General features: G+C 35.9%; 1 protein-coding gene across 2 annotated transcripts; it reads right to left on the bottom strand.

The window, feature by feature from the left end:
- Nucleotides 1-4,289: 4,289 nt before the first annotated feature.
- On the bottom strand, nt 4,290-14,477 carry LOC110464913 (clavesin-2-like). Of its 2 annotated transcripts, none has more exons than XM_021520387.1 (6): nt 14,413-14,477; nt 10,742-10,933; nt 7,216-7,646; nt 6,086-6,196; nt 5,249-5,430; nt 4,290-4,535 (listed from the first exon to the last, which is right to left on the bottom strand). In XM_021520387.1, the coding sequence occupies exons 2-6, from the start codon at nt 10,884-10,886 to the stop codon at nt 4,418-4,420; spliced, it is 987 nt and encodes a 328-aa protein (XP_021376062.1). In that variant the 5' UTR covers nt 10,887-10,933; nt 14,413-14,477; the 3' UTR covers nt 4,290-4,417. The 2 variants fall into 2 exon arrangements, with proteins under 2 accessions (XP_021376062.1, XP_021376060.1); XM_021520385.1 differs by having other exon boundaries at nt 14,445-14,453.
- Nucleotides 14,478-17,278: the final 2,801 nt, after the last annotated feature.

Here is a 17,278-nt window from a genome sequence, read left to right as displayed (position 1 = left end):
AGTACAATCTCTGGTGACTCACATCTAACTCAGTACAATCTCTGGTGACTCACATAAAATTCAGTACAATATCTGGTGACTCACATCTAACTTAGTACAATCTCTGGCGACTCACATCTAACTCAGTACAATCTCTGGTGGCTCACATCTAACTCAGTACAATCTCTGATGACTCACATCTAACGCAGTACAATCTCTGGTGACTCACATCTAACTTAGTACAATCTCTGGTGACTCACATCTAACTTAGTACAATCTCTGGTGACTCACATCTAACTCAGTACAATCTCTGGTGACTCACATAAAATTCAGTACAATATCTGGTGACTCACATCTAACTTAGTACAATCTCTGGCGACTCACATCTAACTTAGTACAATCTCTGGGGACTCACATCTAACTCAGTACAATCTCTGGTGACTCACATCTAACTCAGTACAATCTCTGGTAACTCACATCTAACTCAGTACAATCTCTGGTAACTCACATCTAACTCAGTACAATCTCTGGTGACTCACATCGAACTCAGTTCACTCTCTGGTGACTCACATAAAATTCAGTACAATATCTGGTGACTCACATCTAACTCAGTACAATCTCCGGTGACTAACATCTAACTCAGTTCACTCTCTGGTGACTCGCATCAAATTCAGTACAATATCTGGCGACTCACATCTAACTTAGTACAATCTTTGGGAACTCACATTTAACTCAGTGCAATCTCTGGTGACTCACATTGAACTCAGTGCAATCTCTGGTGACTCATATCAAACTCAGTACAATTTCTGGTGACTCACATCAAATTCAGTACAATATCTGGTGCCTCACATCCAACTCAGTACAAGCTCTGGTGCCTCACATCTAACTTAGTACAATCTCTGGTGACTCATATCGAACTCAGTACAATTTCTGGTGACTCACATCAAATTCAGTACAATATCTGGTGCCTCACATCCAACTCAGTACAATCTCTGGTGACTCACATCTAACAAAGTGCAATCTCTGGTGACTCACATTGAACTCAGTACAATCTCTGGTGCCTCACATCTAACTCAGTACAATCTCTGGTGACTCACATCTAACAAAGTGCAATCTCTGGTGACTCATATCGAACTCAGTACAATTTCTGGTGACTCACATCAAATTCAGTACAATATCTGGTGCCTCACATCCAACTCAGTACAAGCTCTGGTGACTCACATCTAACTCGGTGTACAGTGTACCTCATGTTTACCCAATCAGTAGCTCTCATCAGACTTACTAGTATCTCACATTGGACTAGTTACTTACGATTAATTGACAAGTATCTCACATTGGACTAGTAACTTACGATCAATTAACTAGTTTCTCACATTGGACTGGTAACTTACGATCAATTGACAAGTATCTCACATTGGACTAGTAACTTACGATCAATTGACTAGTTTCTCACATTGGACTAGTAACTTACGATCAATTGACTAGTATCTCACATTGGACTAGTAACTTCGATCAATTAACAGGTTCTCACATTGGACTAGTAACTTACGATCAATTAACTAGTTTCTCACATTCAACTTTGTATAATTTCGTTACATAAGACAATAATCTCTTATTTGACTTAAGTCAACTTACCTTAACTTAACTGGCTACTAAATCGTGTCCCATGTTCTAGACTAGCATTTCACATTTGACTAAAATCTCACATTAAACTGTCAATCATCCACTAAACCTACCATCTTAAGCCTGATTCTTGTCTTCCAGAGAAAACTTGATTGCAGCGATATGTATAAAAATCAATACACTTCTTTTGGTTTCGTAACATATTTTCAATTCACATCATAACAATATCACAATATATCACTAAAAAAACACCCATGCATGTAAAAACTATATAATAGTACTAAACAATAAATCAACTAAACAATAAATCAAGTATAAAAATACTGCAAAGAGTAAAGGGACATTAATTAGAATATTCATACAGGTTTATAGTTTTCGTGTATGGAAATATGGGACTAGAAGAGAACAAGATTTCGTGTATGGAAATATGGGACTAGAAGAGAACAAGTTTTCGTGTATGGAAATATGGGACTAGAAAGAGATGTAGTTTTTTAGCGGTCATCATAGTTTGCCAATTTAAATTTACGCTAAATTACCATTCCCCGTCACAGCTGTGTCGGTGCATTATATAATAGCTATAGCATAACACAAACTCAAGCTGTGCCCCTAAAACATTGTCACATGTACACAAAAGTAGGAGTTAGCTAAGTATATGTTTAAAGTGAATTATATTATTATGTATAAGTTTGGAAACTGTATAAGTCTGACGTATAAGTAAGTCAAATAATGATAAAAACATTAATGGAAAAAATAAAGAAGTTTTGTTCCAATTCCACTTACAATTTATACAGGTCCATACAGGTCACCAGGTGTACACAACATAATTTTAGGATATTTTAAAGCTTTTTTAGGATCAGATTTAAAATCAATATACTTCTGACCATTTATTTTTTCGTTTCACCATGAATTCTGAGACCTATTTTTGCTTCCTTAACACCACCTGCTGGTCATCAGTCTCATAGGATAACATAGTCTTGTGGATAGATCAACATGATTTGTTAAAACCCAAGTTATCGAGTTTTTCATGACAAACACTCTAATTGAGGGTCATTTCACTTCAACATTTTGATTGAGCAATGCTATGTATATATCTCATATAAGCACGTAGAATGTTAATCAAACATTACATTTTGTACCGGAATCAATGGTGTTGTTGCTCATCATTTCTACTTTCATTTGCTCTGCTTTCCCTGATGAGCGCTGTTGAGTACCATTAAGGTATCCACCCCAGGATCCCTACCGCCACTATGGAACTAAATTCCTTGCAGAGACATTGGGTCTACACACACTCCAGTTGTGATATCTTATATTAATATATATATAATTAGTTAGATGGATTTGATAGTAGGTTATGTAAGAAGGGAGACCACTCTTTATATATCAAACACAGGCTAGAAAGTTTGAAAATGCCTCATACATATTAACTCCACTGTTTATATCATTCTCGAAGTTAACAATATCAAATAACCACCTTACTTACTTCAATACACAATGAATAGTGTCTTAAAACAGTATCAGAATTCTAATGTAAATTCTGCAAAAAAAATATGCTAATAAAATAAATGAGGAATATTTTTCTATCTCCCTTTCAAGAGAGGTAAATATCATTACTGATTTACAGGGAAGCACTTCGATGCACAAAGGTTTCAGTAAAATCCTTTCATTTGGAATATATTAAGACAAGAACATGTATGTCACTTCTCAAAACAATGCATTAGACACATAAATCCTTTCCAGTTACATCCAGTGGCAACTTTGTAGGAAGCTAAATAGCGTTGTAGATCCTATTTTTTCTGTTTTATAGTTATTCGAGGACATAATCACAAATCATGCAAACTCTTCAATTATGTCTACTTCAGCAACTTACTGTACAACACCTAAATATGAAGGGAACATAAAAGCAGAAAACACTTGCATAATAGCACTGGTTTGACCACCACTTTTCACAATGGTTGGGCAACTTTGGAAACACTCTAGGTTTTACCTTCAATTAATATTGCTGAAATATGACCTTCCTGTTTCCTTTTAATTTGTTTATTCTTTGATAACATCTTAGTTTTGCCCAAAACAGACCTTCAGAAAGACCAGAAATAAGGACAATTGTAAAAGGGGGCGACAATACAGTCCAGAAAAAAAACCTCTTGTATTGCAGGTAATTTTTGCAGGTGTAAAATTTTGCAGCTTTGACCAAAAATGCTAGGCTGCATTGTTTGGGATTTTAATTTTTAAAGATTTTTTTTATTTTTGAGGATCTTTCAAAAAAAAAAGCTGTGTGACCAACAGGTGACCCAGGGCCGGCCTTAACATTCTGAGACAGCTTCTTATATTTCTGTTTAAAATTCTCAATGTTTCCCATCCAAGTAGCTCCTTTCAAAGCAGAATATTGTCCTAAATATATTACATCATCATGTTGCCTTAAGTCTTTTTAAATATCTTAGCCAAATTAACAGATTGTCAGCCACTTGCATGAGTGACTATAACGAAATGGCAGTTCTTATGTAAAGATATACTATAGTAATTGAAGTCTGGATTCAAATAATGGAGAAAGAGTGAAACAAAATCAGGAATTAATTTTTGAGATTTTCAGTAGTACCGTTTCCTCATAATAAGCAAAAATTAGCACCTGCTATACATGTACATTATGTTGTAGCATTGCAATTTGTTTAACCCTTTCACCACTGTAGACCATAATGGACTCATCCATATCAATGCATGGTAGAGTCTACTAAAGTTACAAAGGGGTGAAAGGGTTAAATACGATGACCGGGCTAGCAGGAAACGCTTGTGTAATTTGTTTGGCCTTACACATTGTTGACTATTCTATAAGGAAGAACTCTTCATCCAGGTGTGTGCCTGTATCATCTCCTGACCCATGGTCAGCATGGCTGGAGAAGTGGTCAATAGGGAAGGATTCAGACCGCACGGCTCGAGACCTGAAAAATATTGACATCCTCAGCAATGACAATATACATATGTAAACTCAAAAAAATGGAACTTAGCATCATTTTCCACAACTAAACAATTAAAATATATCTTTTAATACAACAAAGATTCTAAAATAAGAAAAATTAGTATTATGGTTGTTGAATGTTTTTTGCGTTGGATCTGCAATTAGCAAAAAAAGACAAAAAAATGCAATTCCCCATTTTAGTCACAGCACCATTTTGCAAAGGAAAACAAAAATTCAAAGCATCCTACCGCATTACCGGGAAAACAAAGAAATGAAACTTGAACATCCAAACTACAGGCAGACTTTCAACCAAATGAGTTAGTTATGTACCAGTGACAGAGATCAAACATAAATTGATCCAATAGGTGCTCCATCCCTGATTTCATTTTTTTTGTATATGTACATGATTTTCATAACTATTAAAACATCCAAAGTTTTTCTAGGGTAGAATACAGTAACAGATCTGCTACACTTTGTAACTATTGTAAAACGTTCCTTGTTATCAGCATGTCCATATTGTTTAACTCATTCACCCTTGAAATTTCATGATGAACTGTTCCAGCCTTTGAATTGGAAGAATTCAGGGGAGAAAGAGTTAAATGTACCTCAGAGCCATTATTACACAGATACAGATACATTGTACACCTCTAGCTAGCCAATTCAGTAACGCCTGATACATATAGGACTACAACCTACTTTGAACCATGGCCTGGCCAGTAAATCTGTTTATCACCAAAGCTAAAGCTTTCGTCGCCGATCAGCTCTTTGGCCCAGAGCAGGTTGTTGTACGGGGGAAGTGTGCCTCCAAGCTCTGCAGGCAGGACCTCCTTGTGGATATGAACGTGAAGTGTTCCCAGGTTTATACCATGCATATGGATCTGCAAACAGCACATTATATCAAGATTGATAATATACAGTTATTATCCTCTGCAGAGGTCAGTGTGAGGTTTCATCAACCTGACTAAAATGTATATTTAATGAGGACGTAGACAGAACACAACAAGTTGAAACAGGTATCTGTTATGTAGCATCCCTGTACCAAAATATTCCCACTTTACTCTCATAAAATTACCAAGATTGGAAAAAATGAACCCACAAGCTTCTTTTGGTATGTAATATAGTAAAACACATGTTCCTTTCCTTTGGTCCAATGATACCTCTAGTTCATGCCAATTAAAATCCTTTCACAAACACTTGAGGAGTAGTTTTTTAAACATATTAAAACCCTGGTTTTCCCCTTAGAGTCCTACTTTTCCACCCCTTGAGTAATCATACTTTTCAATTATAAAACATTGAATTCCCCCTCTACTCCTCACTAGCCTGGCTAGGGATACTCGATGCCAAATTATATCTTTTTAAAGTGTAATGTTTTAGATATAAACCCCTACTTCCTGCCAAATAAGGTCCTTAAGGTTAGTCTTTCAAAGAATAACTCATCTTTCGTCTCCATTTCTAAATGTTTGTATTATTTATATATATATAAGGTAGACAATTGTCATTTCCGAATTAACTTCAAATAAACTTATTCAGTACCTTGTCTTTGCTTTTCTCCTTCAGGAAAGGTTTGAGCATCTTGAACATTGCCTCAATGTACCACGGCTGATTGACAAAGTGTATCGCTCCAAATCGTGCAGGAAAACAGTCCTACAAAAGTAAAATTCCAATGTGTTTCATGCTATATCCTGCTGACTGGTATACAATTTTAAGTTTATCACTCCTAGCCACAGTCATGACTAGTACTACAAATGGTAAATTCAATGTGTTAAATAGCATTATGCACTGTACATAATCTCATTGATTACAAAATCAAATTAAAAGAATTGGAACATTTGTGTATCTGTGAAAAGTATTGGGAGCAACCCAAAGTCCCCCATCAGCATTACTAAGTCTCTCACCAGCATTACTAAGTCCCCCACCAGCATTACTAAGTCCCCCACCAGCATTATCAAGTCCCCCACCAGCAGATCTAGACTGGCTTTGGCATCAAAAATAAACAATGTGCCATTAAACCAGTATAAAGACGGGCATGTCACCCGACTTCCTTATGTGACACTCTGCCATCCTAAAAGATACTCACATTAAAAATTTGGCAATTATACAGACCTGTGACAGTACTAGTATATGCATTTTTTTTTAATACGAAATTTGCCCCCAGACAAAGTTATACTGTACATACGGTAAAAGAAGGACCATAACTCTGTATCAAGTGGGACATGAGACCAATCATGGGGCCATTTTATGCAAGACAAGTGTGACAAATTGGCTCAGAAATACAACATTCTTGAAAATTTAAAAGATACATCTCCTTTATATTACCCTGTGGTACTAGCATACATATAGTGTGGTCAATACATGTATTTAAGTACACGTATCAAACGTTTTGGAAACTACCAAATTTAGCAGTTGATTGCCATTCAATCAAGTCGCTAAATTGGTTTACTCTCAGATTCATGGCAAACTAAAATATTTCCAGTTAGATAATGTTTAATTTTTTATATTAATAAATATAAAACATATAAATGTTTAGGATTGAATTTGGCAGAATGATCTGAATAACTCAAAAATAGATATTACTTGATAGTTTTGTTTTCATAATAGTCTACAAAATGTATTACTGCCAGATTATAACATGGTTGGTTACACTATAGATTTCAGCAAATTACCTGTAATCCTTCGATCATCAACTTAAGAACCTTTGGGCTGAGCCATGTCGACTGTTTGAATGTAAATTGACTCCAGTCCACAATTACCACAAAGCCATTGATCTGGGCCTCGTCGTTATCTATCAACTTTTCCAGAGTCAGTAATATTGCGCGATATATAGATGCTAAACCATACCGATTATTGTCCCAGTTAGCAGAGTACAAAACGATAATTTTGCGTCCAAAGTGGTCAAGATTTGGCAAGACTCCGGGCAGACCATCATACAAGGCATCCTTAATTCCAGGCTCTGATGCTTGAAACTTCTTGAAAAGGTTTGTGTTGTCTTGTCGAAATTCAAAATAACGCGCAAATAGCTTGAATGCCTCAAATGTGTCATATTTCCGAGCTCGAAGGAATCTAGTGACAAATGCTTCATCTGTTCTCAGAAAAGCTGAAAGTAAGAAAATTAAATATTACACATTATATCATGAAAATCTTTCACTGTACAACACATGTAAATGACCCTAGTCACCGACATGCATACATGTGTGCCTTCCCTAAATAAATCAGGGGAACTCTATGCTTGATAAACAATTATAACTACATAGTTAAAAGTCTGATAAACAATTATAACTACATAGTTATAAGTCTGATAAACAATTATAACTACATAGTTACAAGTCTGATAAACAATTATAACTGCATAGTTACAAGTCTGATTAACAATTATAACTACATAGTTACAAGTCTGATAAACAATTATAACTACATAGTTACAAGTCTGATAAACAATTATAACTACATAGTTACAATTTTACACCTTTGTGTGTATACGCTTCATTGGTCATTTGTCTGATGAAGGTGACAGTGTACGTATCGTACTAGTCATGGAAATGTCACATAGAAAATTGTATGGGTTTGTAAAAAGAACTTCTCACAATCAATACTTACCAACCTGAAGAAAATGTTTAGAAATACATAGTTACAAGTCTGATGATAAATAACTATACCAGTTCTCGAGGAACTGCACTGAAAATAATCAGGGACTTGCACAAATGAATTGGTGGTTGTATGAACAATACCGTTTTAAGCCTTTAATTACGTATACATATAAAATGTCTTATTGATAAAAGAAAACGTTATATTTTGTACAAATGTTTTCACTGTATTTGATCTTCAGGTAGATAGTAACAGTGGGGTTATAATTGTCCACTGTTACTATAGGTAACCTATGAGGATCTAATACAGTGAAAACATTTCTGCCAAATGTAACATCTTTTTTAGTTACCTTGGTAATAACATGTACAGTTCTTTTTGTATATAATTTACTTACATTTTGTCAGATTTAACATTATTATAAACTATGATCACCTCTAAGGGATCATGTATTGTAAACTCTGAGCTACTTAAGGTGCACCAGCTGTGGTATAATAAAACATGAGCCCCCTACACCTGTTGTAAAATAAAACATGAGCCCCCTACACCTGTTGTATGATAAAACATGAGCCCCTACACCTGTTGTATGATAAAACATGAGCCCCTACAACTGTTGTATGATAAAACATAAGCCCCCTACACCTGTTGTAAAATAAAACATGAGCCCCCTACACCTGTGGTATAATAAAACATGAGCCCCCTACCCCTGTTGTATAATAAAACATGAGCCCCCTCCACCTGTTGTATAATAAAACATGAGCCCCCTACACTTGTTGTAAAATAAAACATGAGCCCCCTACACCTGTTGTATAATGAAACATGAGCCCACTACACCTGTTGTATAATCAAACATAAGCCCCCTACACCTGTTGTATAATAAAACATGAGCCCCCTACACCTGTTGTATAATAAAACATGAGCCCCCTACACCTGTTGTATAATAAAACATGAGCCCCCTACACCTGTGGTATAATAAAACATGAGCCCCCTACACCTGTTGTATAATGAAACATGAGCCCTACACCTGTTGTATAATAAAACATGAGCCCCCTACACCTGTGGTATAATAAAACATGAACCCCCTACACCTGTTGTATAATGAAACATGAGCCCTACACCTGTTGTATAATAAAACATGAGCCCCCTACACCTGTTGTATAATAAAACACGAGCCCCCTACACCTATTTTATAATAAAACATGAGCCCCCTACACCTGTTGCATGATAAAACATGAGCCCCCTACACCTGTGGTATAATAAAACATGAGCCCTCTTACACCTGTTGTATGATAAAACATGAGCCCCCTACACCTGTTGCATGATAAAACATGAGCCCCCTACACCTGTTGTATGATAAAACATGAGCCCCCTCCACCTTTTGTATAATGAAACATGAGCCCCCTACACCTGTTGTATAATAAAACATGAGCCCTCTTACACCTGTTGTATAATAAAACATGAGCCCCCTACCCATGTTGTATGATAAAACATGAGCCCCCTACACCTGTTGTATAATAAAACACGAGCCCCCTACACCTATTTTATAATAAAACACGAGCCCCCTACACCTGTTGCATGATAAAACATGAGCCCCCTACCCCTGTTGTATAATAAAACATGAGCCCCCTACACATGTTGTATGATAAAACATGAGCCCCCTACCCCTTTTGTATAATGAAACATGAGCCCCCTACACCTGTTGTATAATGAAACATGAGCCCCCTACACCTGTTGTATGATAAACCATGAGCCCCTACACCTGTTGTATAATAAACCATGAGCCTGTTGTTTAGTGTCTGAGCTCCCTATACCTCAAGCCCTCTGTATGGGATTTCTCAGAATCAGTCCAATATCAAATATGGAGACTAATCAAACTTAAAAATGAATCAATAATTTGTTGTCAGTTGAAACATGTGACTAAACTAAAAGACGTTAGAATTGTGGGTTACTTGATCTCGCAAATCTCCAACTTTATTTACCATATTCCCCATAATTATAGCACCCCTCCTCTGATTATGAGTACCTCTCCCCCTTTTTTCAACATTTATTGAACGATGTAGTCTAGATCTCCCCCTTTCCCAAACACATCCTCCATTCTTGCCCTCTCCAATTAACAAGATGTATTACTGTTTTCATTCTTTATCCGACACTACAGTCTTGCGATATGTAAACAAAAACACTGAACAATTTTGGAACTCTCCCTGTGACAATTAAATCGCCCATTCAGCAACTGCCACAATCCATATTTTGTTATTGTAATAAGTATCCCCTTCAGCCAATTTTTCATGTACCCTGGCCGCTAATTAATGCAAATACGATAATTGATGTTTGTAAAGTTTAGATCTACACTTACTGATGTCTGTAAAGTTTAGATCTACACTTACTGATGTCTGTAAAGTTTATATCTACACTTAACGATGTCTGTAAAGTTTAGATCTACACTTACTGATGTCTGTAAAGTTTAGATCTACACTCACTGATGTCTGTAAAGTTTAGATCTTCACTTACTGATGTTTTATTAATTTGTAAAGTTTAGATCTACACTTACTGAGGTTTGTAAAGTTTAGATCTACACTTACTGATGTCTGTAAAGTTTAGATCTACACTTACTGATGTCTGGTCTGGTGACCATTTGGTCAGTGACTGCTGTGATGAACTCGGCAAATTTCTCCGGGTCCTCGTTGAGTTCAGTGCGGGCCTTTCTCACGAGCTCCTCGGAGAGTCCCCATCCATACTCCGCCATATGTGATGTCATGAGAACGTCATCTAACCCTGTCACATGGTCATCGTCGTGACCTGAATCTGAAGGGAAAAAATACCTGCATAACATTTCAAGTTGTAAATGTTCACAACGTCTACATAGTTACTCATGTAAACGTCAGCAATTACATATTTATATGCCGACCTTTACAATAAATACTGTTTCTCACACAACCACTATAGGTTTAATTTACTCACTTCAGACTCATTGGATAAACCTGCTAGGATTAAATCCTCAATCTGATTAAAACCATATCTTGATCTATGCTCCGTTCCCTCCGTACACTCAGCTTTCTGCTATGCCTGACATAGCGGACTGTACAGAGTGTACAGAAGGGAACGGAGCTTAGATCAAGATATGGTTTTAATCAGATTGAGGATCCCTGGAGTTGACAGACACTTTTGGTAATTATATAACCCACCAGGTAAAAACTTCCCAGGTATGATTTCAGTAGTCAACATTTTAATCACTAAGTCACGAAACAAAGTTTTGCGGTGTCATCTTTTGTTGTGACGTCATAATTCTTGGCAATTGTCATCTTTCTTTGTGACGTCATAATTCATGGCAATTGTCATCTTTCGTTGTGACGTCATAATTCATGGCAATTGTCATCTTTTGTTGTGACGCCATAATTCATGGCAATTGTCATCTTTCGTTGTGACGTCATAATTCATGGCAATTGTCATCTTTGAATGTGACGTCATAATTCATGGCAATTGTCATCTTTCGTTGTGACGTCATAATTCATGGCAATTGTCATCTTTCCTTGTGACGTCATAAATCATGGCAATTGTCATCTTTTGTTGTGACGTCATAATTCATGGCAATTGTTTCCGCTATCGGAAACAGACACAACTACAACTGTATACGTATTTCCAAGGGAAATATGTGGTTTTCCTGGGTTACCACCATTGACCTGACATATTCCGTCTTTGCGTATTGCAGAGTTATCTTCTCTTGGGAACAGGTATTGATTGTTACGTCATTGATTTGTGCGAGAAAATTACATCGTTTTCTCAAAAATTGATGACGTTACTCTCCCAAACAAGTGACGTAACAATCAATACCTGCTCCCAAGAGAAGATAACTCTGCAATATGCAAAGACGGAACAGCTCAACAGGTGCGAGCTATAGGGTCGGGAGGTCCTGGTATGGAATTTTGGTCTGGCCCTGTTGAATTTTCCATCTCCCCTTAAAAATGTTAAAGATAATAATGAATCAAAGTAAAAGATTTTACCTGGTACCAATCAATTAAAACAATAACTACAATCAGTCAGTAATAAAGTCAAACCTGTATTATGCAGGGGCACATATATATAGCTAGTCCTTGCTTGAAGTGGATTTATTTAGGAGCAGGTCCAGGGGGATGGCCCTGGTACCCGGTAGAGATCTAGAGACAAAGGCGCAGAAACCTGAAAATGAATTTCCCTCCTTCGGGCTCACCCGGTGGAAAATTGAACATTATACTTTTAAGATTTATCTGTCTGAGGATAATTTTCCAATGGGTAAATCGCAAGAAGTGATTGCAAAATTGAGACATTTTACAATAAAATCATGGTTTTAATTACATTTTATATATAATATCAGCACACCTAATTTGTGACGACACATTCATCAGTACACCACAAACCCCCCCACAAACAGTAGTTGTAGTTATACAATTTTTTGAAAGTTTGCTGGATTCACCTGCATACCATGTGTACAGGTAGCTAGATGCCTGTTCCGATATTCCTTTAAATTTGGGAAGTCCAAAAAGTGGTCTCTTTATGCAATTGGTCTCTATATCAAAGTTCCTGTCACAATAATATCACTTAAACCGGAAACATTAAAAGTAGCCCCTTATCACGTGTGCCCTCTTCTCCTGGAGGTGTTGTGAATTGGCATGACCAGGAGCAGGCGTACTTCAATATCTACTTTTGTCACTGAATTTTGGTTTAACTATATATACAGCTAGCTTAAAGCTTAAGGAAGCTGTGAATTTGAGTGAAATCTATCAAATCATTAAATACATGTATGTTCATATACAGTATATGTACTCTTTTACCTTCATTTTTCTGTTTTTCATAATAAACATAATTTTCTACATCTTACTTCATATATGGTAGAATTCGATGAATTTATTGCAATATGTAACTAAAGAGAAAGACTGCAATGCAAAGAAAAGACTGGAATTTGAACGAGGGCCTCAAAACTTGAGGACTTTACTTTAAGTTTAACTGAGGTAGATAGACAATCAAGCCAGTCTAGTTTCACCTCATTTCTCACTCCTTCAACAAAACATCTGATCCTAAAACACACAAGACCCTAAATTAAACGTTAATCTACTTTAAACAAAGGTTATTTTGATAATAATTATATACATACACGTAGTCAAAGCAAATATCGTCAAAATGAAATATACAAAAAGATTAAGGTTCAAAAAGCCCCCTAAAAGAGGTAATTATATAGTTACCCTCAATTTCAAACTCATGGCAAGTCATATTTAAATACCCTTATCACAAATCAGAAAAAATATATGTAATTTAAATACATTGAACTTGTACATGAGCTATTAAAAAGGTATATAACCATTTCAACGAAGTCAAAAATACGGCATTAAGGCTGATGTAATGATAAAAGTTGCTCACCAGATTTATAACATGTCAATCGCCTAAGCGACCCAACTGAATGTTACGAAATGACATGTTATTTGAAGATCATTTATATACCTAGGTCATGCAGGGCTTTATGTCTCTTTAACTATGTTATCACATAATGTTATCAAATGGCACATTATTTAAAGTTCATTTATCGATCAAGGTTACTAAGCCATTTTTTCTTATTTAAAATTTGCTAAAATGTATTACCAGGAGATTTTATTATGATTTTAGTGGTTTCGCATAGTATCTATCTTTATTTGTGGTCGGAATTCCTCTCAACAGCTAGTAGAAGAGAAATAAAGCTCCGCATGACCTAGGTATATAAACAAACTTTAGATTATGGGTCATTTTTCAGCACTCAGTTGGGTTGCAAAAGAAATTGACATGTATTAAGGGGAGTCCATGCAGTGAGGTTTTTTTATGAAGACATCAGCCTTAATGCCTTTTTTTGAGTACGTTAATCTGGCAATGTATTTTTGTATGGCCAATGTACAAGTTCAATATATATACAAATAACATATGTGAGTTCCGATTTGTAATTGAGGTCTTTGAACATGACTTACCAGGGGGTTGGAATTTTAGTTGACTACGTCATCTTTTAGGGGGCTTGTTGAACCTTAAAAGATGGAATAAAGAATCACAAAGATGAAATAATGAAAAGAATTTCCTTAACCCAAATGATTCTTAAAGATATATGTTTGTATGATAATAAAATAAAAAGATCGACAGAGCAGACTGGAGATTCACATGATAATATAATACGTCCAGCATCAGCAGCCGACATCTTATAGTACATGGATTACACATCGAACACATTGATAAATGAGAAAGCGTTGAAAAGTAAATAATAAAACCAAATAAAAAATGCAAAATCAAGAAACCTGAACCAAAACTGCATCGGTTCGATCGGTACCCTTCATCATCTTTGATTCATCCAAGTGATGACAAACCTGATAGTCCACATAGGAATATAATTATTATTTACTACAGTGCGAAGTTGATAATAATTGCTGTTTAACTTATTGCAACTTTTACAAAATTCACCCAAAAAATGAGTTTGAATATCATTTAATTATTTGTTTTAGTTAATTTTATCGGAAATAATAAGAAATGTTATCAAGGATTGGATAACTTCCGGTACCCTGGGGTGCGTTCGATCCAGTCAATGTACGCCGTTTCGGTGTTTGGTAGACAGGTTCCCTCTCTCGCAAGCGATCGTTGGAGTCGGCGAACTAATTACAGAGGGAACCAGTCCAGATATGTTGATGTGAACAATTTTGGCATTTCGTTTAGTTTAATTTTTGTGTTTTATGTTGTTGAATTTATATTTAAAGATTCTTCTGCGTTTTTTTAAATTCAAAAAAGTACTGAAACATTCTGTATTTACTAAAATACCCATACAACCGCGGTTATCCCATTAACAGGTATCTTTCTACATTGTTTTTCGAATCCTGTCAGTAATACCAAGTAGGCATTTGATTACAAAAAATATTAAAAATCTACAGTGAATCAATATATCTTATTTATTTGCTACACGACTGTATTATTATGTTAAAAAATCGAAGAAGTATCCGCACTTGGATAAAAAAAAATGTATATTTTATTTTTATTTTGCACGCTTTATTTTACATATGTCTGTCACAATAATGTTCTTTGTTTATGTATGCGACTTTAAGTAAAGTTTCTAGTATCTTGTATCGGACTTGTTTCGACCTACAATGTAAACGTGACCAACAATGAAAGAAAAAAGGAAATCATGATTTTCTGCTTCGACGAATAAACATTCAACTTGGATCAAGTGTATCCCAATGACTATTATCAGGGGGGGGAATCTTGAATATGTTTCACAGAGTAATTTACCGCTAAGTTGTCTATGCAACGACTCTCTTAAGAGACCAATGCGTGTCATACCTAGTCTTCATTTTCTAAGTAGCTATTTTAGCATCCCGTGTTTCAAAAAGCTATCTTGCGTTTAATTCCTCTTTGTCGCCAATATTTACTTTGTCGTCTAGATCTGTTCAAATCCGTGATTAATCGTAAAGCTGTATGGAATCTTATTTTAGTGCTATAAAGTTATACTGACATTGGTGATCACGCATTAACAAGGAATAGAGTCGATGGGATGATAGATATACTACAATTTGTACTTTCAAAAGACGCCAGGGCACCTGAGAGTCTGACCAGTGGCCATGCTCAGCTATAGAATTGGAGGATCTCAACTATCATAAAAGTACATGTACAGTTAGTGTGTGATGGTAGTGGAACGTTACGTCCCGGGTAAATGTTTGTATCATAGTTAATAAAAGGGCGTTAACTCGGTTTATAGCGGAACACGACATCGTATTTAGTAAGCGACACACCACCTTGGTGTGGTCATATAGTTTATCACTGAAAGGGTTCATTTAACAGGAATGTAATGTACATTTGTAAAAACGATGTTCTTACCCAGTGACCAAGCTGGCATAATGTCAGCGAAACTGTCTGGGTAAGAACATCGTTTTTACATAGCAGTGACTCGACTAATCTCGCAAATTCAACAGCATGTTATAACCGAAATATGCAATCATTAGAGCAACAGTTCTAGTGTTTCGAGGGCTAGAGTTATGATACTGGCAACACACTAGTAGAGCCAATCTACAAGCGCTCTGGTACAGCTTTTGGGTAAATTCTATCATCATAATTTACTGTAATTTTAGGTCAATCAAAAGATTGTATCATCGAAAATACATTAAGTTAAAATAAATTAAGTAGCGATAACCTCATAATACTTTGTAATAACCTCATAATACTTTGTAATAACCTCATAATGCTTTGTAATAGCCTCATAATAGTTTGTAATAACCTCATAATACTCTGAAATGTGTATTGATTGATTTATATGGGGTGTTGCAACACGATCGCGAATGAATAAATAAATTATTTGTTTTCATGATTGTTATAGCAAAGTATCCGGTTCAGAAAATAAAAAAGCTTTTAAGACGGTGACTTTCCTCGGTTTTATCATACAATGTAGGACTAAATGGTGTAACACAAGAATTAACGACGAATGCTGATACAGTTCAACTTCAGTTCAACTCAAGTACACGTTATGTATGACTTCCCTCTCGCTCTCGCTCTTGTTTTTTTCATCGGGTATGTTATTACTTCATGTGTAAATGTCTGTGAGCCGTTCTATCCTGTTGCCGGTCGTTTTGATTTGGGTTAAGTTACTAACTTGCTTCTTCTATTTATACGAAATTGCCATATATTTAACATATGTACACATATACAGAGACGTAAATACCGTTAAACAATATACCTATATATAATTATATTTAGCTACCCTTACAGTCTGTTGTTCCTCAATTACTATTTGTCGGTCAAATTGAACGTACATTGTACATACTGTTATAAGATCGGACGTCCCTAAGCATGTATCTCTGGGAATTACCCTAATCTAGCCTTGGACAACAGGTGCAACCCTAATAACGTGTACTGTTTTATATCTGTAGGTAATTTTGTTATTTCTTCAGTCACTCATTCCAGGAGCCATTTAGTTACACTTTTCCAATAACCAGAGACGTAATGTATATACGTCTCTTCGATAACTAACCCAGATCGAAACCTCCAAATACCACAATGCTGTTGTGAACGACTCTTTCTGGCAGGGATCATATTGTTACAATGGCCGCTAAAATTATTTCGATTTGAATTAGTAACTCTTTCTCGCAAACCATGATGCAAATGGGCGGCTCTGTCGGGTGTTCA

The sequence above is a fragment of the Mizuhopecten yessoensis genome, unplaced genomic scaffold, assembly GCF_002113885.1.
Source record: "Mizuhopecten yessoensis strain PY_sf001 unplaced genomic scaffold, ASM211388v2 scaffold11041, whole genome shotgun sequence".
Classification (NCBI taxonomy): Eukaryota; Metazoa; Mollusca; class Bivalvia; order Pectinida; family Pectinidae; genus Mizuhopecten; species Mizuhopecten yessoensis.
This window is presented reverse-complemented; position numbering and strand designations above follow the sequence as displayed.

What these genes read in the sequence shown, in the direction of transcription:
- LOC110464913 (XM_021520385.1), bottom strand. An exon ending in GGTCACCAGACCAGACATCA is followed by an intron (nt 7,647 to 10,741) that starts GTAAGTGTAGAT and finishes TCTTACTTTCAG; the next exon opens with CTTTTCTGAGAACAGATGAA. An exon ending in TGGCCAGGCCATGGTTCAAA is followed by an intron (nt 4,536 to 5,248) that starts GTAGGTTGTAGT and finishes AATATTTTTCAG; the next exon opens with GTCTCGAGCCGTGCGGTCTG.